This window comes from Phlebotomus papatasi, chromosome 1 (genome assembly GCF_024763615.1).
Source record: "Phlebotomus papatasi isolate M1 chromosome 1, Ppap_2.1, whole genome shotgun sequence".
Taxonomy (NCBI): Eukaryota; Metazoa; Arthropoda; class Insecta; order Diptera; family Psychodidae; genus Phlebotomus; species Phlebotomus papatasi.
Window position 1 is genome coordinate 95,926,021 of NC_077222.1, and position 21,739 is coordinate 95,947,759.

General features: G+C 34.3%; 2 protein-coding genes across 4 annotated transcripts; both read left to right on the forward strand.

Moving 5' to 3' along the window:
• The first annotated feature begins 2,089 nt into the window (after nt 1–2,089).
• Nucleotides 2,090–12,795, forward strand: LOC129809883 (nuclear pore complex protein Nup133). The gene is made up of 7 exons (XM_055860024.1): nt 2,090–2,329; nt 2,480–3,158; nt 3,219–3,516; nt 3,586–3,765; nt 7,711–8,663; nt 11,399–12,280; nt 12,345–12,795. The coding sequence occupies exons 1-7, from the start codon at nt 2,208–2,210 to the stop codon at nt 12,711–12,713; spliced, it is 3,483 nt and encodes a 1,160-aa protein (XP_055715999.1). The 5' UTR covers nt 2,090–2,207; the 3' UTR covers nt 12,714–12,795.
• Nucleotides 12,796–15,313: 2,518 nt separating this feature from the next.
• On the forward strand, nt 15,314–20,294 carry LOC129809884 (tetraspanin-13). Of its 3 annotated transcripts, XR_008752685.1 has the most exons (6): nt 15,330–15,530; nt 15,651–15,818; nt 16,027–16,236; nt 16,304–16,432; nt 16,659–16,841; nt 19,713–19,774. XR_008752685.1 is itself a non-coding variant. In XM_055860025.1 (5 exons), the coding sequence occupies exons 1-5, from the start codon at nt 15,471–15,473 to the stop codon at nt 19,809–19,811; spliced, it is 666 nt and encodes a 221-aa protein (XP_055716000.1). In that variant the 5' UTR covers nt 15,314–15,470; the 3' UTR covers nt 19,812–20,294. The 3 variants fall into 3 exon arrangements, 2 of the variants coding, with proteins under 2 accessions (XP_055716000.1, XP_055716001.1); XM_055860025.1 differs by lacking the exon at nt 16,659–16,841 and having other exon boundaries at nt 15,314–15,530; nt 19,713–20,294; XM_055860026.1 differs by lacking the exon at nt 19,713–19,774 and having other exon boundaries at nt 16,659–16,923.
• Nucleotides 20,295–21,739: the final 1,445 nt, after the last annotated feature.

Here is a 21,739-nt window from a genome sequence, read left to right on the forward strand (position 1 = left end):
AATACTTCCAGCACTTCTCATAGAAATCGATAATTTATTTATTAAAATAAAAAATCTAAATAAAGGACAACTTTAAAAAAAAAATCTGAAAAAATTTATTTTTACACATATTTTTAACATTTTGCTAAATAAACCTCTTTTTTTTGTAAAAGTCCTAAAAAGCACGAATCAACTTTTTTGAAGACTACTTTTTACCATTGAAGAGATGCAAGACACTAAAACTTTTCCAGTAGAGTAAATTAAGCTAATTCAAAACCTGCTCCAAATGGAAATTTTTCGATACTCCAAATGGAAACGTCATTGTTTTCATGATAACAGTACTAATTATTATATTTATATATTTTCTATACCACAGTTTCATTATTTAGTTAACTTTACTCCAAATAAAGCGAAAATCTATTCATATTCACAAATTCTAATTTATTAATTTCTCAGATAAATTAACAGTGTACCTTTTCACCATTGAATTTTTTCATAGATCGACCATGTTTTCCAATGAAAAACACAATAGAGTGACTGTCGTTTATTCGTTTTGTTTAACATTTATGTCATATTTTTGGCTAATTTTAGTTAAATTAAGTGCTAATCTTTATTGTTAACAGTACGTGAACTTTTCAAATGAAATAATTACCTATTTCGTGAGCAAAAAGGGTTTTTCTGAAGTATTTGCAAATGCTTCAATAGGAAACCCCGGATATATGATTTTTTTGGAGAGATTTTCTTATTGTTTTAGATAGAAAGGGGAAAAGACCAGGAATAAGAACGTATCCTACACTCAGGAGCAACTCAACAAGGTTTTGACTTTCGCGGTTTCACTTGCACTGTTTGTCTCCAATTAGAAACTTTCCCTTGTCTCCATTTGGATTAATATGTTTCCAATTGAAGCATTTTACACTCGCGTATTTTTCTTGTATTTAAGAAGTTTTCAAATTATATCTAAAGAATTTTCACTAAACAGTGACATTCTAGAAGAGTCAAGGAGCAATTTTATGTAATTCTCTTCAGAAAAATATGAACTTAATGTGTTGAATCTTCTGTCAAAGTTAAAGCGTCTGGAAATTGTTTTGAATTAGGACATTTACCCTATGTGCAAAAAGGTAAACAAACTAATGGTGGAAAACTTATATGGGATATCCCTTAACTCTTTCGCGTTATTAGGGTCATATATGACCCGGGGAAAAAACAATTTTTTTTTGACTATTAACATTAATTGAAATCTATCGGTTTGTGCACGACATCATAATAGAAGGATGTAAGATTCTTGGCTAATTTTCTCAAGATTCCAGATATTCAGGAAAAGAAAATATTTGAGATCAAAAATCACTAATTTCGAACTTTTTGAAATGACTTTTCTTTTTCAAAATTTTTTATATTATTTTATTTTTTTTCTTCAAAAAGTTCTTTAGAAACACAAAATAGAATATCCAAAGGTTGTAGATTGCATATTTTGATATAATAAACTACTCTCAATTTTCCAGAAAAGCGTGTAGAATTTTCCGGGTCATATCGACGGTTCCATCCCATACTATTCTAAGTCGACTTAGAATTATATTACTCCGAGAGATATGTTGTTCCTGGGACCGAGATCTACAACTTGTGAAAATTTGGTGGTCATCCTGCGTTCGGGTAACGAGATATTCCATTTTTTTGAAAAAAAATTACACGGGCAGCATAGGAAATCGCTAACTTCAAATGGCTCTCCTGAAATGTTGTCATTCTGAGATAGAATAGTATATGGAATGGAACCGTCGATATATGACCCTATTGTCCCCAAGAGTAACAGTGTTTTCGTCCCAAACCTATAGCGAAATGTAGTTGGGTTGGGACATTGTTTTTCTTTGTGAAATGCAGGTGCTTTTTAATCGAGCTTTTCAATACATCCAAGCTTTTCTTTTTTAACAATTTCTCCAATTGATATCCACAAATTTTCTTCCATTAGGATACTACTACCGCTTAAATTAAACATCTCAATTAAAAGTTACATAGTCTGAAAAATACGGAATCAAACGGAAAAGACTTTATATTCGAGCACTTCCACTTCCAAAGACTTCCAAGCACTTCATTTTTCTGCTGTACACCAATTCCGACTTAATATCTCCCCCTTGTCAGTGAGAATTCCTCTATAGTCGCGAGTGCACAAAACATTCTCAATAAATTCTGTTTACTGTGTTTTTTGTGAGAAAATCTGAGTGGACTTCCTGGGCAGGATGGATAGGTCTTTCCAGAGTCCTGTATTTAGTGGACGTAGTTCTCGATTGTCCACAGGGAGCCCTTATTTGCCGAGTGCCCGCAAACCCTTCTCAAGCATCAAGAAATCCTCCGCTTCCAGGTATTTGGCTTTAATTTTCCTCTAGGAATTGTGCCAGACATTCTCAGCAGCCTAAATAAGTTATAAAATAATAATTAAATGTGAATAATTTGGGATTTATTTGGTATTTTCGGGGGCAATTCTTCTGGCCGGCAACATAACCTATAAAAGCCGGTTCAGTGTTTCCGGACGCTCAAATCAAACCCTGCAGATCATTGCCAAGTCCGACTACAACGTGGTCAAGACTTATGGGCTTCCTGTGCCCGTGCTGGTCAATGAAGCCTTGACATTCTCAGATAGAAATGTCCTGGTGTCAATGAACTCCTCAGCCAAAAACGGATGGGCTTGGGTGGTCTGTGGAAGACGTCTTCTTGTTTGGCAGTATCGGGAATCGAAGTTCGGTTCCCCGAGGAGCGATGGAACCCGTCCAATACAGCGCCGAGGGATCGCAGGGCAGTGCCGTGAGCTGACACTCCCGCACTGCGATATTGGCCACAAGGCATCCCTGATAACAGTTTTCGTGAGCGAAGGGCAGCAGATGGCTTCATGCCTGGCAGTGTCTCCGACAGGAGACATCCGGTATTGGCCATCTGTGGCTCACGATGGCTCCTCCATTGACGATACGATAAGCTTGGAGGGTCAGGAGTTCGATGAATTGCTAAATATTTCACCGATTGGCTATATTGTGGCCACCACGACGTGCGATTTGGTTCTCCTGCAGCTTCAGATGTCTGGAGGGAGGCAGAACATCACAAACAGAGCCATCAAAGCCCCCTCAGGTTTCCTCGGGGGAATAGGGAGGAAGTTTGCCTCAGTTATAATGGGCATGCACAGTCAGGATAAAGAGAATGTAAGTCCAAAAATCCCCCTGTCCAAGAGAATGAACCCTACCTCGACCATTTCCTTTCAGAAATTTCTCAGAATGTGCGCTGAATCCAGCGGAGTGAGACAATGGACGGTGTCCGTGATGTCTGAGCGCTGGATTCAACGCTGGAGATTTCAGCTCGGTGAGACGGAATGCTTCATCTTTGAGGATTCCGAATTCCTACGTCGCATCCGGGAAGCCTTCCATAAGAAACTCTGGGTCAATCGAGATCCCAATGAAGTGGAGATTTGGTTGCTGGATCTTCAGACGTCTGAGTCGGATCTCGTAGTGCTGGCAGCAGGAATGAATAAATCTTTCACTCCTCAGCTTCATTACGCTCTCAGTAAGCAAAACTATTTTCTCCTTTCTTTGCCGGAAAGTATGGGATTATTTTTCTTTTGAATGCTTTCAGTAACTTTCAGTCATAGCGAGGGTGAGGATCATCTGCAGCTCAGTAACTTCCACCAGATGAATTACAACACCTTCCACAGTGAAGAGCAGGAAAATGATCTGCTTGCCATGAAATTTCTGCTGAACAAGAATTATGCCTATGTTTATTCAGAGAAGACAATCTTCCCAATTCTTCTGAATGGTAAGTTTGCAAATAGAATTTTTAACTTTGTAAATTTTTGTTTTAAAATGTTTCTCAATATTTTTTTTTAAATTTTATTATTAGTATTTTTTTTAAGAAAATACACTATTTGATTTTAAAATTGATTTTATGAGAATTTTAAATTCAATTTTAATTTGTGTTTAGAAAATTTCAATTTGACTTCAATTCCAATTCAGTTCAATTTCAATTCAATTTTGGTTCAATTTGGACATCAATTTCAATTTGGTTTTAATTTAATTTTAATTCAATTTCAATTCAAATTCACTTCAATGTTATACATTTAATATAATTTCGATTTATATTAAAATTTCATTTTAATTTTAATTTAATGCTGATCCAATTTCAACTTCAATACACTTTTAATTCAATTTTGTTTCACGTTCTTTGCAATTTTAATTCAGACTCAAATTTCTGCAATTTTAAATCAATTTTGATTCAAATCGATATCTTTTTTTAATTCGATTCGATTTTAGTTCATTTTCAATGCAGTTTTAATGCCATTTTAATTCTGTCAATTCAATTTCACTTCCTTTAACTTGATTAATTTAATTTCGGTTTTATTTAAATTTCATTTGATTTTTCAATTCAAAATTATTTCATTACCAATTTTAATTCTTGTGATTTCAATTTAATTCCGATTTCGCTCCAATTTTATTTCAATTTTTATTCAAGTTAATTTCAGGTCAATTTCGATTTAATTTTAATTCGATTCAAATTAAATTTAAATACCAATTCCTTGCAACTTTAATTCAATCTCAAATCACTTCAGCTGCAAATCGATTAAAATTCTTTTTTTTAACGAAATTTCTATTTAACTTCACCTCGAATTCAGGTCAATTTCAATTCAAAGTTTAATTTGAATGAACATTTAATGTAATTTTAATGTGAGTTTATTAATCTAATTTCAATTTCGTTCCAATTTCATTTTGATTTCAATCCAATTTTAAATCAATTCCAATTCAATTTCAATTCCATTTTCCTGAAATTTAAATTCAATCATAAATTACTTCGATTTCAAATTGATTTCCATTCACTTTGAATTCAATTTCAAATCAATTTTAATTCTCATTAATTTCAACTTCAATTAATTTTTATTTCAATGTCAATTCAATCTCACTTCTATTGCAAATCAATTTCAGTTTAATGTTCATTTAATTGAATTTCGAATTCATTTTAATTTTATTTCAATTTTGGTTTAAATTAATTTTAATTCAAAAATTTTAATGGTTTAAATTACATTTTAATTCAAATCTATTTCAATTTTATATCAATTTTGATTCATTTTCAATTGAATTTCTCTTCAGTAGCAACCATAATCATCATCATTATCGTTGTGGTTTTGACGGTAATGATTTGCAATCGAATTGAAATTGAATTGATATTGAAACAAAATTGACGTAAAATGGAATTGAAATTGAAATTAAAAATTGATTAAAATTTCAGTTCAATTTTGTACATTTAATTTCTGTTTCATTCTAATTTTACTCCAATTTAAATTCAATTTTATATCAATTTTGATTCAAATCAATTTTATTTCAATTGTTTTTAATGCCATCTGTCATTTGCCACTTCATTTGCAAATCAATTTTACCTCAAAGTAATTTTAGGCATTTATGCCTCCGGCACACCTTTTATATCGATAAAATTTCATGAAACCGAAATTCGCATCCCTTTCTTCCTGAAAAGATTTGCATAAGACTCAAAATTAGCGTGAACTAAAATTGAATTTAGTGTGATGTTTTTTTTTTATATTTATTCACTCTCCAAAAATATCTACAATGTAGGGTAGAGTCAGTACTTTTTCGCCAGTAAGCCCTTTTTCGCCACCCAAATTAAAATCACATTTTAAGAAAATTATGAGTTCGTGGAACTACGAAATGAGTGTTATTTCGTGACCTCTAGCCAAATGAATCAGAAAACCATATCAGATGCTCCACCGACTAGGTTATTTGCAAGTTAATTAAAGAAATTCCCGACAAGGTGAACGGTCACCAAAAAAAGATGGAATTCTTAATAAACTTGTCAACGCTCAGACAAATTGTCTTGCATTATTTTATGTTTTTTCAGTACAGTATTCGATATTTTTTCACTGAAAGTCAATCCGTTATTAACTAGCTTTGTTCTAATATAATTTTTTAATAATGTTTTCCAAAAAAATAAAAAATACGGATGTGGTGAAATAGGGCTTATTTTTTCGGTTTTGTAAGTACTTTTCGCCACTAATTTTTCCAAGTATTTTACAAGTGGCGCTCCTCGCGGAATTTAGTTGAAACAGGCGTAATTGTCAATTGATTTTTGTCGCAAATAAAAAATGTGCAAAAAATCATTCGAAATACTCTAATAATTGTCTAATATCGGTGTTAAATAAGAAAAGCACTGTGCCGTGTACTTTTGGGGGTTTTAGAAAGCAGCTGTTTCTTAAAAATCAATTAAAAACAAGTGGCGAAAAAGTGCTTACACAGTGGCGAAAAAGTGTTTACAAAGTGGCGAAAAGTACTGAAACATGCATTGTTGCAGGAAATGTACTTTTTGAACCAGATACTCAAAAGTTCCCGGAAAGTCTCCTGGTTCATTAGAGAGACAATGCTTCAAAGCACTTGTACACAAAATTTCATTTCATTTCGACAAAAAGTGTAAGAATTATAAGGGTGTCAAACCTTAAGGTGGCGAAAAGTACTTACTCTACCCTACAGTATTGCGTCCACCGCCGTCTTAGCGTTGGTGACCAACCTCCAGAGGCAAACGGTGGAAATCCCCTTTCATAGGTTGTATAAGCTGAAAATTTATGGAACTCTCATGATAAAAACCCCATCATTACAAATGATTGAAGGTTTTTTTTTTTTAAACAATTTCGTTTTAAACTGTACATTGAGAACAGTGGAGGGGAGTTTAGAGATCCAGACGAGGTTCGAAAAGAACACGTTTTGTCTGGGTCTTTATGAAGGAATTAAATTGAAATTAATTAATTACATTTAAATTTAAATAAAATAAAATAAAATAAAAGTAAGTTAATAGGAAAACAAAAAACACCATAAACAAGGGGAGCCATGCAAAAATTCGGAGAGGGAACCGAGTGAGACCCGCGCGCAGTAGTGGAACTTACGAGTTAGTTTAGAATGGGAGCAAAGTCAATTCAAAAGAAGAAGAAGAGTGTAAAAGAGTACGATAGACATATGCTAAACTTTTAAGAAAGAAAGAGATCTGAATTTTGATCTTGTGAAATTTTCCTGATCTAAAATGTGTGCCGGAGCCATAAAGGACGCTTGAGTCATCAGTGAATTAAAAAAAAATCATACGGCCATCTAAAATTATGTTTTGCACTATAAAAAAAAATAAGGTAAAATGAATTTGCTGAGCCAAATTTTGAACCTCTTTCTCAAATTTTAATTTGACTTTATTTCAAATTCAAATTTTGATTCAAATCAATTCCAACTCAGTTAACTTTAATTAAGATTTAAATTAAACTTCAACTTTAGCTTGATTTCAATTTAACTTTAATCCAATTTAAATTCAATTCTTATTTAATTTCAATTTATTTTACTTTCAATTCTGAACAATTTTATTTCAATCTTTGTTTAAATCAATTTCAATTTAAATTTAATTAATTTTTAATTCAATCTCAATTCAATTTAAAAAAAATGGTATAGGGGGCGTGGTTTTTATTCAAGGAACGAAGTCTTTTTTGACTCCGCCTATTATTGAATTTGTAGGAGCAACTTTTATCCGGAATTTTATAGCATGCCCTTATTAACCGTTTGCAAATTTACTGCAAGATTTCAACATTATTTGGCCCTAATTTCTAAAAGGGCGTGGCTTATTTTTTGGGTGGTGCTAACTTGAAAAGTCCTATAACAACTTCTAAGTTAGTTGACAAATCGTATCTCGCTTAACACTAGTTGAAGGAACTTTATCGTCGGTTTACAGAACCAGCTGAAAGGGCTTCGGATGAGGTTGAGAGACTCGATTTTCTGGTTCAAGGAGATAAATTGATGGCTGCTAGCATGTGTCAGGGATGCCCAATTTTCTTCTCCAGAGTCTATGGACTTGTTTGTATTTCTCCGGCTGATTTTGAGCCTGGAGATTTCTTCAATGCCTCAATCACTTCTGATGCTCTCCAGAGTAGTCAGATCCTCTCAGACAGTGGATATCTTCAGCAAACAACCATTGGGAATCTCACACTTTACGATCTCGATCCCGAAGCCATCAGCAATTCCAACAGTGACATTATTAGTCAGCTCAAATCGGCCTTTATCTATCAGCTGAAGAGGAATTCTGTGGCATGTTTTGCGATCCTGAAAGAGATCTTTCCATCAGATGCTGTCACTCCGGAAGTTGATGCACCCATGGACGTGTCAATCCTCAAAATAGCTCAAGATCTCGCTGATGACAAGCCTGCTGCTGATCCACGATGGGAACAGACTGAGATGGACTTTTCCAGGCATTCTCTGGGCAGTTCAACATCTCTGCAGATCATTCAGCAGCTGCGCGAGAAGAATTTCGCTCTGAACCACTTCATTGATTTTCTCCATTCGACGAAACTGTGGGAAAGATTGAGAGCTATATCCTGCAGAGGAGCATCCAAAGCAACAGCTCATTTGCTTGCAGACATCAGTGAGAAGATTGTTGCGGCGATTTCATTGAGAAATTCTCAAGGGAGTCATCCTCAGGTTCTGGACAATGGGATAAAGGCTGTTTTGGAGCAGAGACAGGAAGTGCCATGTGGAAGTTTAACCCATCAGGATTTGTTTTATGTGAAAGTGACAAAGATTCAGGACATTTTCCACGCGTTCAGTGATCTAATGGAGGAATACATTGCTTCTGAGGAAATCTTGGCAGAGAATAAGTCAACAATCGTGGAGATTAACTCCGTGGTCTTGGTGAGTTTTTTTAAAAAATTATTTGATTATTTTCTTTTAGCTTCTAGCCAAAAAGTTAGAGATATCAACTTCTGGTATTCGATGACCCCCCCCCCCCCCCTCTAAAAACATTATCTAGAAACTGTATTTCTGAAATTGTCTTCTTTTGATTTCTTTCAAAAATGGTTCGATGATATTGCCGAATATGTTTTTCGCCATAGAGACCCATGACCGAAAAAATTCAAAGGCTAAAATCGCTCTAGAAGGTTTATTTCTCGGCTGAATTGGTCGAATTTGGATTTTTTTGAAAAGTCTTGAAATTTCGAAGTCGGCTGCATCGGTTTTAATCGTTAAAGTACACTCGTAAATTATTTATTTTATCCCAATTTTTTGTTGGAGGAATATTTTTTCGATCTTGAGGCAAAACGGTAGTAGGTATCGACTTCTGGTTTTCGATATTATCCAGACATTTCTTTACTTTAGCAGATAGTGGACGTAAAAAGTGACCTTTCTTGATTTTTTCTTTTTAATTTTTCACGATTTTTCGAGAATGGATGTGCTCTCCACAGAAACCTTTCTGTGTCAGTCAGCTGAATGGTGAATTCGAAAGAGAATAATTGTGATCAAGTCCAAGTGCAGTGCAGCAGAAAATCTTTCCGCTTGTACTTGATTTTTATATCATCGAAACTTGATGAAGAGGACAATCATTTTAGAATCGTTGTGAAGAATAAAAAAAACAACAAAAAATCCAGAAGGGTCTATTTTTCCGTCCCTTAACTGCAACATCCCATCAGACTGAAAATTCATTCAAAACCCAGCGAGCACAGTTAGCTAAAAAAGGCAATAATTTTCAGCATATTTTTGCTGAAAACGCTGCCTATTTTAGCTAACTGTGCTCTCTGGGTACATCTTTACTTTCTTCCTTCCTGCTTCCCCTCCCAAAACTATGTTTATTTTGGTTTAATTCGAAAATGACGAACGATTTCGAATATATTTTGGAGGTGACCGAAAAAATGTCGATATCGAAATTTTTGAGATTAAAGATCGCTTCAAAATGCTTATTTCTAACCTGGATCTAACGTGGATTTTTTTTTTTAGAAAAGTCTTGAAATTTCCAATACAACTATAGCAGTTTTAATCGGTAATGAATCAGTAAAGTACTCATAAATGATTATTTTTTGTGTATTTTTTTAGCGGTATGGTTTTTTCATCTAAAATGCCAAACGGTAAGAGATATTGACTTCTGATTTTTGAAGATCTCTAATATGTCGATTACAGACTTCTTTGCTCCTTCGTCTTTCGCTCCAAAACTATGTTTTGGTTTATTTCGATACCCCTCCAACGATTTCTTTTGTTCCGAATATGTCTTGGAGGAGATACTTCATAAAGACATTTCCCCCATAGTCACCTAACACCGGGAAATTTTCAATATAGAATTTTTCGAGGTAAAAGTTAAATCGCTGTAGTGGGCTTATTTCTAAACCGATTTGGTCGAATTTGGATTTTTTCTTGAAATTTCCAACTCGTAAAACAAATAGAGACTATCGGTCTTCGAAGGTCCTTGTTCTTTTCCCTCCAAAACTGTGTTTTTGTTTTTTATTTATTTCGAAAACGGCTTTTCGATTTTTTCGGATATGTTTCTTTTCGGTCCAGAGCAAATGGTCTATCGGTCTTCGAAGATCCTTGTTCCTTTCCCCCCAAAATTTTTTTTAAAATTATTTCGAAAACGGCTTTTCGACTTTTTCGGATATGTTTCTTTTTGGTCCAGAGTAAATGGACTATCGGCCTTCGAAGATCCTTGTTCTTTCCCCTTCAAAACCTTGTTTTTGTTTTATTTATTTCGAAAACGGCCCTTCGATTTTTTGGATATGTTTCTTTTAGGTCCAGAGTAAGGGCCTTGACAGACCTGAGGATTAGCCGAGAGACCGCTTAGCGTAATTATATTAGAAATAATGGTCAAACTACATTTCCATCATTTTCCACTAAGTCGTCTCTCGACTTAAGTCGTAAGTGTGTCTGTCTAGGACATAAGACAAATCGGACTATCGGTCTTCGAAGATCCTTGTTCCTTCCCCTCCAAAACTTTGTGTTTTTAATTTATTTCGAAAATGACTTTTCGATTCTTCGGATATGTTTCTTTTCGGTCCAGGTCCAGAGTAAGACAAATGTACTAATGGTCTTCAAAAGTTTTTGTTCTTTCCCCTCCAAAGCTTTATTGTTTTTTTTTTATTTCGAAAAAGGTCTTTCGATTTTTTCGGATAAGTTTCGAAGATAGTCCATCATGCAGATATTTTTTCCATCGACGCCTCTGACGGAAAAAATTTTGATGTTGAATTTTTAGTTTGCATTTAGTTTAAATGTCAAACCAGTAAAAAATTAACACTTCTTTCCTATTTCCAATTTTCGATTGTCTTTTTCGATAAATTATAAATTTGCTTAAATCGATAATAAACAGTAATGTGCCCAAAAATCGCGAAAAGATAATTTACGAACAATTCTACCTTGATATTTCGTACATTCCGAAAATTCACTCTGAAATTTATTTTTGAAACAGGTTTTGTCTTTTAATTTTGACTAATAATTAAAAAAATTAATAGGGTGTGGCTTAGAATTTTTTTTATTGATTCTTTCGAAAAAGATTTTTGCACTTGGCCGCAGTAATTGAAGGAAATAGAACGGGCGTGGCCTAAAGTAATTTTTAGGGGAGGGTCCATAAAATGGTTTCTATAGCAAATACTATTTTTCGTGCCCTCTAGGCTGCTATTCAGGACATTATCAAATTTAGAGAGGTCAAGGGATCTCTCTTTACCCTCCCAGAATCCCAATCACGCCTCCATGAGAGGCTTCCCTGGACGACAGTGAGTGGGAAAAATGGGATAAGAGATGCGCTTTTGAAAATGATCAGTTTGACGCTAAAATACGGAGCAAGAGGAACGGGGGAGCCAGAATTAAGGCAGAAGCACTACCATCAACTGATGGAGTTGACAGATTTTGTGCTAGATGGACGGAGGAATTTTCTGGAGAGCAATCGCGACAAAGAGAAGTACACAATTCTCCTGCAACAGTATGAGTCCCAAAGAGGAGATCTCATCTATCCTTTTGTGGAAGATGAGCAGTTTGAGTTGGCAGCGAAGTTGGCAGAGAAATACATGGACTTTCAGATTCTCGTGGCGATTTGCGATAGAACGAGGAATCAGGCGAAACTGGAGGAGTACATTGAGAGATTCAAGGATATGGAATTCTCGCAATTTGCAATCAATTGGCATTTGAGGCAGAATAAGCAGCAGGATTTGTTTGAGCGTTTCCGGGGGAATCAGGCAGCTCTTGGGAGGTTCCTGCACGACCATCCATCTCTTGCTTGGGTGCAGTTCCTCTTCAATGGGGAACTTTTGAAAGCTGCTGAAACCCTCTATGTCTTGGCGCAGAATGAGACTGACCTCGTGGCCAGGAAGAAGACTATTCTCTCCTTGGCTAAGTTGTCCTATTTCGCAGCTGGGGAAGCTAATGAGCAGATCGAGATGATCAACAATGAACTCAATCTGATTGAGTATCAGGAACTGCTTCCCATTGGAGTTCTTCAGGCCTTTGGATACGACACTGCCAATCCCAAAGTCTTGAAGCCCGAAGAGATTATCAATGTGAGTTGGCTTTCTTCGGGGCTCTGTTTCAATTGAAGATTCATGATCATCTGCTTTCTTTCAGCTCTATATTTCAGAAGAGAATGAAACTGCCAATGAATATGACTTCCGGAAGGCTCTGGAGATGCTTCATTTTGTCGGAGAGGAGAGTCAGAGTGTCAGGCATAAGATTTGGTGTGCAGCCATCTTGAGGGATTCCTGGAGCAATTACGACATGAACAATCCACTCAATGATATGCAGAACATGATGTTCTTCAAATTAATCGATTGCTGCCATCTCAGAGATGAGAATCTCGAAGATACTCTGCCTTCAATTAGAGAGTTTCTCCATTCGCCAGAATTAGGGCAGTTGGTTGACAACAAATCCTTCCAGTATCTTCTCCAATTTGGCTACGAACATATCAATCGGGCCTACAAGAAAACGGAAGTTTGATTTGAATTTTATGAATAATTTCTTAAGCTTTTGATCTTTGAACCAATTAAATTTTTCAATTACTTTTTTTGTATTTGAAAAATTTTATTATCACTTGGAAGTCTTGGATAAAAAAATCTCGGAAAGAATCTGCTCATCTTTCCAGGATGTTCTTATCCAGAAAAAATATTACAGGGCCGAAATTGGAAAGGTTTTTATAAGTTCATCTGAAGAAAAATAAGGTAAGCGATCTTGAAAATTTCACAGGAAAATAGAATAAATTCAAATAAACCATAAAACTCTTTCAGAACTTTATTGTTCATAATATTTTTGCATGGAGATAATATTTGACCTTATAAATTAGCTCCGCCCACAAACAGTTTTAAGTAACACATTCCTCGAAAAATATCAAGACGAGCTTCGATATTGTTTTTCGAACTTTCTCTGCATCGTAATTTTGTAATGGTGACCTATAACTCTCCCTGAGCAAACAAGCTTAAATAATTTTAGGAAGCTTTTTGAAAGACCACACCCACGACAAAATAAGACATGCCTTGTGAAACCTGATAAATATATAAGCTGCAGGCAGTTACTAAATTTTAAATTTAACAAAATAAATTAAAACCACTCAACGTTAAATATTTTAAAATCTAAACATTTTTGGTTAGTAAATTGGTCTTTAAGATTAAAAAAAACTGAAAAATGAACATAAATCCTTTTAAATCTAATCTAAAATGTCAAGATTAGTTCATAAATTCTTAATTTTTCGTTTGCTAAGAATAATTTACTAATTTTGAGCAAAATATCTATAACTTTCGTTTTGCTGACCAAATTTAATTTTTTTTCTGACATTTTTTTATCAAAATACTGCTCAGATCTGCTGCATGTATGTAGTATGTAGTAGTATATTCGGTAATACACGGAGTCCCGAGATTATGCACATTTTTGGGAGCGAAGAAAACCGCGCGAAATGGTTTTATTCACCCAGAATATTTGCATAAGCTCAGGAGATTTCTCTTTAATAATTTACAGGAATGCCGCGATGTACCTAACAGCATTTTCAGCATTTTGGGCTATTTAAAAATCCCAAAATCACTCGAATTCGATTAAAAAAAGATTTATGGTATTTTTTTTATTCCAAAGAAATAATGCACTTTATCTAATTTTAAAAACTTTAGGTTCCTATAATTTTGGGAATGCTTTTAAATCACTTTTCTTAAATAAAAAAAAATACAACATTGTCTTAGAAGTGCTAAGTGTCACATGCTTTGAAAAATGCTCGAACTCGTGTCTTAGATGCGCTATACATCTCAAAATTATTTTCGCATCAGTTTACCGATTTATAATCGATTCATAAATCACTCAAAATATCCATTTCTTTTGGGACAATTATTCTCAAGTTTAAACGGCTTAAGCGCAATTTTTTTCAAGAAAAACTGACGTTTGAAAAAGTTTTTGCCCTTTTGTCTAAATCCGTGAAAATCGTTCAAATCGGTGCAGAAATGAATCAAAGAACAAAATTCCCTCAAAAATCAATTCCTCTTCCTAAATGGAGCCTAGTAAAGATTTTTTTTTTTAATTTTTCTAAGATCGAATTCATAAAGATTTATTTGAAATCGGTTTTTTGTTATTTTACGAGAAAACTCTTGTTCGTTAGGAAAACGTTTATTTTATGGATAAAACTTCAAAAATATTCTTTTTAGATACCCTGCTGCCATAATTTTGAATTTTGTCCATTTAGTTTAGTCCCTCTCTCCTTTCTGTGTAAAATTCTGGGTACGCCCTTGCTTCTAATGAACTGAAATGAGATTCATAACCGAGCATTCTATCGCTGATATTCAGATCCATTTCAATTCCCATCATTTACTGACTACTTTTTTACCAATACACGGAGTCCTGGGATTATACAGTAGGTAGACTCTCACTCAATCGGCTCTTTTTCAATCGGGCGACAAATTTTGTTAACAATTTTCACGTTTAATTATTAAGCTAATTCGCTCAAATTCGCTGTAATTCTTGCTATTTTATCATGATTCTTTATAATTGAGCGATTTTTGTGGAATTTACAAAGGCTTTGACGCCCAAATCTATCGATAAACCGGATGACATTTCGCCCCAAATGCCCATTTGAGAGAGAGTCTACTGTAGGAGTGGGGAAGCATAAGGGGCCCAATTGTGGCCTGGATGCATCGGAAATACGAAATGGAGAACTGACCTCTGGCAAAATCTTATCTTAGGGCAAAATTATAGAGGAGACGATTTAGGTCTATATTCAACTATCAGTTCACTTACATCCTAGATACCTAGATATTTTGATTTAAATAAAAGGCTTGCCACTTTTCAGAAATTTGATTCCAAATTGCTGTATAATATCTCTCATCTTTAGTTCCAAATAGAATTTGCATGCAATCCGAGTTTGCTCACATTAAGAATCTCACCTACAATAAGCTGATCTGGGCTTATCTGTCCGTTCTTTAGGGTATATATTAACTTATAGAATTCTATAAGAACGCTTCTTGACCGGTAATGAGTCTATCTTGAATGACTCTGAAATTTTCAAGAAATGGCAATACTTTTCATGAAATTTTAAAGCCTAATTTGGAAGAAATTCGTTAAGTTTCACTCTCGTGAACTCAACGTATTGTCAGTGTGCTCAGTGTGTGCTCCAATATTGTGTTTTGCTGTGCAGTGTGAAAAGAAATATTTGGAAATTTTATCGGTGTGACGAAATACGCATATTTTATTTGTGGAAAAAGTGTTTGGGAAAATTTTTCCATCATGTGTGGAGGATTCACATGCTCAAAGAATTCCCTGATAGCCCTCAATGTTCTGTATATTGTGAGTATATCCGGGTAGTTTCACTTATGCTCCCTTTTTCTGCACAAAAGTCCCATGATCTCAATTTTTCTTTTTTAAATTCGTTTTAATTTTTTTTAATGGATTTTGGATGCGTTTTAGGTCGTGGGATTCCTCCTGATCGGCGTAGGTGTCTATGGACGTGCTGCTTCTATTGTCACAAATCTCCCGATTGTCGGTGGGATTTTAGCCTGTGGTATCATCCTGCTCCTGATCTCTGTTCTTGGCCTGGTGGGAACTGTAAAGCATAATCAAGTGATGCTCTTCTTTGTATCCTTTTCAAATAATTTTTTTTTTGTTTTGGGAGATTTTTTTTTATTTTGCTGGACAAAGAGTCATGTTGGATAATGTGGGCAAAAAAATCAATAATACCCCATCTTCCGTAAAGGTCGTCGATGACGCATTTGCTATCACTGCGTCGGCAAAATAAGTCAGGCAATTTAGACTCATTGCAGATCCTTAACATCAATTAACACAGTACATGATTATTCTGTTCATGCTGTTCTTAGTCCAATTCTCCATTGCCTGCTCGTGTCTTGCTGTTAATTCTAATCAACAGAAGCAATTGGCTGAGCAGGGATGGAGTCGAGTGCCGGATTCCATCAAGGAGGAAGTCCAGGAGACTTTCTACTGCTGTGGATTTAATTCCACAGCATCTGCTGATCATCCTGCATGTGATAAAATTACAGTGAGTCCTTTTATTGCAGACAATTTGAGATTTTTAAGATCACTTGGGAATTTCTCTGATTTTCCAGCCCATTTGCTGTTCCCCTGAATCTGATGCTAGCTGTGCTTGTCCTCCGTGCCTCTTCAAGCTCGAGGAAACCATCAATAAGGCATTCAAGATGTGCGGAGAACTTGGACTTGTCTTCAGTTTTACAGAGGTAAGAGTGAAATTGAAAATAATTATTTGAGAGAAAAACTTCTCGTGTGGTTAATTTTAATAACATAGCATGAAATTGATTGGAATTTGGAATTTTTCCAGATTTATTTAATTTATTTTAAATAAATTTAGATAAAGCTAATTCCTTTAAAGCACTAATGATATAATTTTTTAATTTTTTCAAATTACAATACAAAATATTACAAAATTTGGTGATGGTTTTGCAGTTTCTTGGAGTTTGGCTTACTGTTCGTTACCGAAACCAGAAAGATCCAAGAGGAAGTCCAAGTGCATTTCTCTAATTTTGCTCTCTTTGCAACACAATAATTACAAAAAAAAATCACACGACATGAAACTAATAAATCTCATTGAGCGATAATTTTAACAAAATAATTTCAATTTCAAAATAGGTTTGTTAATGATATATTTTTTGGTATTAATGTCTTTTAACCATTGTTTTAATTATACTTTTGCACTTTCACTTTTTATGCACAACTCTGTATTTTTTCTTTGGGTATTCGCTTATATTGAGTAACAATTTCTAACGAAAATATTTTTTTAACCCATGCTCTATGATTTTCTAGCTTTCTAAAGTCCCTGCGAATTTAAGTTCTAATCCATTAAGTTTGTCTATTAGGGGAACTTGGAACCAAGTGTGACAAATAAATGTTTTATTTTTTTTACGAGCGAATAATTCATGTGAAAATTAATTTGAATTTACAAATTGAAAAAATCCTAGTATGATAGCACGCCTAGAAGATCTGATAATTTTCTAATTAGTATAGTCTTATGGTAGCCACAGAGCTGAGCTAGGTGAAAATATCCAAGGCAGTGGAAACTGACCAATAACCATTTTTTTACACTTTAGTGTCTCGGCTAAAATGAAAAATATTATGTGTGAATTTTGGGAAATTACCAGTTTTTGTTCTGAAAGTTCTTCCCAAATTTCTCACCAATATTAAAAAATGATATTTTATTGAGGGGCACAGCAATATCTACTCTTAAAATCTAATATACTTAGGAGGTGACCTGCTTATGCAATCGGCTGGTGTGGGCTCCAGACTGTCGCGAGCTTTCCGCACTATGTCCTACCACTTGTACCCCTCATGACGAATTCATGTCCGAATTCACTGAGATCCTACGATCAACTAAACTAATTGTTTACACCATAATCAGACGTGCTGCCTTAGAAGGAGACATTGCGTTTAAAATTTTTATGGTTGCCTTAGCAGAGCTTTTATTGCTATAAGGCGGAAAATTTAAGCTCTACAATTTTATCAATTCTGGAAAAACTTTCACACTTGCTTTTACAGACTTTTCTAGTGTACGATTTTTGGTACACTTGGCATTCAATATTCCCAGTTACATTCATTTATAGATTAACAATCCTTCATACATTTTCGCGGATTTAGGAAATTTCAGAACGAAAAATCGTAATTCTTTATTGAAAACCAATTAGTTTCGTTTTAGCCGAGACACAAAATGTAAAAAAAAAATGTTTCACTCATTCCTCTGTCTTAGATATTTTCACCCAATACGTCGAGCGGTTCAACAATAGAGCTATTTGCATTTCGTTTATTCTACATTTATTACAAATCCTAGATTATGTAACGGATCGGTATACAGGGGGTCCCTGGATTATGCGTACTTTCGGAACCGATGAAAATCGTGCATACAGAAAATGCATACCTACTATTTGAAATCCCCAACGGCTGCCAAAGACAACGGTTCTCAAATATTGAACTTTGAAACCAGTAGTCTCACAAAGAAATATTAAGAAAGACACACAAAAAGAGAGAAAAATTGCTAAAATATTAAAAATAAGTAGAAAATTAAGTGCAGTGCCCCAAATCCCATGCCCTGTGAACAAAAAAGACCCTTTGACAAAGCAACAAAAGACTAAAAATTTGACCACTGACTGAGGAAGGCTTGGAGTCCCAGCCGAAAGCTTTGGGAAGAATTTGAGAATTTTCTTTGCTTCTTCTTACCCGACGCTCACCGGTTTCCACACCTATTGAATTAATCGTCGGAAATTACCAAAAATGACTGAAAATCATTCTGCGACTATCAGTCATAAGGTGAACTTCTTACGAGTTGTGCTGTATGAAGCCAATGTACAAGCTATGCTGTATGTATCTAAGTCCAATCTGTAATCATGCAATCTGTAATCATTTTCCGCATATACGTGATTTTCCTAACAATATTCAATCTATTCGATATACCTAATGAAGAGAAGATTCATCCTCGTAACATCGTAATGAGTAAAATAGAGAAAATCTAGAGATATCTAATTCGTTTCCTTGATATGTAGTATATCCGGTATTCACCAGTCTGAAAGTGGTCACCCTAAGAGGAAAATACTTTTTTGATCTGGCCCAGAGCTTTCGGCCTGGGCTTCCTCTTAGTGTTTTCCTCTTAGGGTAACCACTTTCCCACTGGCGAACACCGTATATACTCCCTATCAAGAAAATCGGGCCAGTTCCGATTATTAAATTAATTCTTTTCCATTCCATCCATTTCCTGCTAATTAATGCATTCATTTTGGACAAGTTGGTCAAAATTGATGCTTCTCTCAAGAGATTTATTTAATAAGGATCTTAAAACACTATAGGGGAAGTTTTTCGGGCTTCGCACACACTCTGGCTTCAAAGACTTCATATTTCTTTAATGAATTTCACCCATTTTTTCAGGAAACGTTAGACTTAAGACTAGCAGTGAGCTTCCCTAGTCTAGCTCTAGTCTAGCCTGAAAGCCTTCCCCTATTTTATAATTTTCCTTATTTAGTTGGCGACCCAAGAATCAAAATAGCTGCCTTATAGAACTAAGACTTTGACAAGTCTTTTAATACAGTTTTATAAAGGCTTATAATGAGAACTTTTTGTTGGAATGCATGTAGAACCTCAGAAGCCCTTAAAAAGTTTGTCTAATTTACTTTTAGTAGTCTCAGTGACAGAATCAAGAGCGCTATGAGCAGATTATAAGCATTTTGGTTCTATACCGCTTTACTTATAGAATTCTATAAGACTAAATAAAGAAAACAATGCTTCTTCTGTAATCTCTATTAAGATGTATGTTTAAGAACGTTCATAGAGGCTTAATAATAATTTGAAACATCGGCCTCTCCTTTATTTAAAAGGATATCGAATTTTAAATTTTTTTCATTCGTCACATTTTACCCCAGGTTCCCCTATCCATTATAATTGTGGCTTTTGTGCGTGTTGCTGGAAAATTCGATATATTAAAAGAGTCACAATTAACTTGTCAATTTGTCCCGGATTTAGGTACTGGCAGTGTTCCTAACATGGCGCTACCGAAATCAGCACAATCCAGATGATCTACCAGCGAGAGCTGTTTTTCCGCAACGCAACTATGAATATTAAATTTTCATCTCATAGAATAAGAGAGAAAGAGACAACTTCAGTGGGAAAAAAATTATGTAGATATAGTTTTATGTAAACACAGACTAAGGGGGAAAATAGCTATCTCTAAAAATTTCTAGTCGCAAAAAGAGATATTTAACACATTTTGTATAATTAACACATATCCCATTGAAGTTAAAAACTCAGAAAAGTAAAAGGAAAAAATGTATCACTGACTGATAAGACAGATTTGTGTTGCTCTTAAAAAATCACATTTTTAACATATTATTACTGTAATTGAAAAACAGATAGATTTAAGTAGGTTTTTTTTCTATTTCGTGCTAATCTTTTACGCAGTTTACATCAAGAGATTTAAATCAGTTTTCAAGAAGATATTTTAGACTTTTTTTTTAGCAGTGTTGGTAACAAAATAGAAAGAAATGCTAACGCCAAAGATTTGATGAGATCCAATTGAACAAAAAGAATATAAGAATGAAGACTGAAGGTTCGTCTGTAATTATTTTTATTTTGCTCAAATTTCATTCTAGCACAATCATTTTTTTTCAGTCAGTTTTCTAAATTTTGAAGAGGTCCCCTATATTTAATTAGATTTAAAAGATGAGTGCAGGAAGTATGGCGCCACGACAAAACGAAGCAAAAGTCCCATCATTTAGTTTACACTTTCAGATTGAGGAGCACTGGACTGGATACCTCATTTTGAGAGATTACGAGTTAAGCTCATGATGCTTTTCAAGTCTTATCTAAATAATAATAATCATTTAATTAAAGGGTTTTTAATTGTTCACAAAATGAACAACATTCTAATTATAACTTCTGATAAAAATCACGTATGAATCCCTAAACACCTTTCACTAATTCAGAAAGGGTCAAGGGAAACGTTATCCTAATTTAGGGGGAGGTGGGGTTGCTTTGTGGGGCTACTGTGTGGACTGGGCTTTAGCGTAATGTCATTTAGTTCAATAAAACATAACAAAACTATTGTGGAAGTAAATAAAACAATTGAAAGGCCTAGCTTCCTTTAGAAATATACAAAAAAATTGTACATCAATATAGCCCCATAGTTCTAAATAGCCCCACCTTCCTCAAAAGTCAAAAAAGAATTGCCCTAAGTAACGGACAGGACGGTCTAAAATCTTTTAGAATCCGGTGTGTTCTGTCAATAGGAAATTATAATAAAAAAATGGTGATAGAACCTATCAACCCTACACAAGGCTCGATTTCGTGATCATGATTCAAACAATTAATGCTTTTCTTAAAAAATGGTTGCAAGGTAATTGTTTCCTTGTAGAAAGTTTTAAGTTTTAAATGGAAAAGAAATTAAAGATCGAGGTTTTCACAAACTTCTTTTCTATTTTTTTTATTTATTATGTTTTCTGATAACCAACAGATTAAAGATCATTTAAAAATTTCGTCAAGATTATTAAATTTTGGTAAGAAATTATCAGTTTATATGTAAATCAAAAATGCAGGAGAGAACAAATTTTGTTTACGAGTTCGTGTTTACCATCAAATTTTCATCCACTCTTTCATTTCGGTTTTATATTTACTGATTCATGGACAATTTAAATTGTTTTTTTTTTTAAATTTAAGTTAATAAATAAAACAACAAAAATTTGTCCAACTTCGCTTGAGTGGAATACAATTGAATTTAAGATTAAAATATTTATCAGTTTTGAATCAGCTAATTATCGATTTATAATTGTTTTAAATGAGTTTGGACTCACCAAGACGGTCAGGAATTCCAAGACCTTTCCAATGAATCCAGACATTCTACAATCGGTTTAGAAATAGGCTTTCTGCATTTGGTTAACCCTTCAACTTGAAAACTAGTATAAAAATAAATCAAGTTTTATTTCGTGTCTGGACGAATTATGATCTCTACGCATAGAAAAATTTATGTCCATATTAATGAAAATTATCTACGCTTG

Coding starts and splice junctions, on each gene's coding strand:
- LOC129809883 (XM_055860024.1), top strand. CDS start 2,208: ATGGATAGGTCTTTCCAGAGTCCTGTATTTAGTGGACGTAGTTCTCGA. Junction 3,517..3,585: donor TCAGCTTCATTACGCTCTCA/GTAAGCAAAACT, acceptor GAATGCTTTCAG/TAACTTTCAGTCATAGCGAG. Junction 8,664..11,398: donor AGATTAACTCCGTGGTCTTG/GTGAGTTTTTTT, acceptor CGTGCCCTCTAG/GCTGCTATTCAGGACATTAT.
- LOC129809884 (XM_055860025.1), top strand. CDS start 15,471: ATGTGTGGAGGATTCACATGCTCAAAGAATTCCCTGATAGCCCTCAAT. Junction 16,237..16,303: donor CTGCATGTGATAAAATTACA/GTGAGTCCTTTT, acceptor CTGATTTTCCAG/CCCATTTGCTGTTCCCCTGA. Junction 16,433..19,712: donor TTGTCTTCAGTTTTACAGAG/GTAAGAGTGAAA, acceptor TCCCGGATTTAG/GTACTGGCAGTGTTCCTAAC.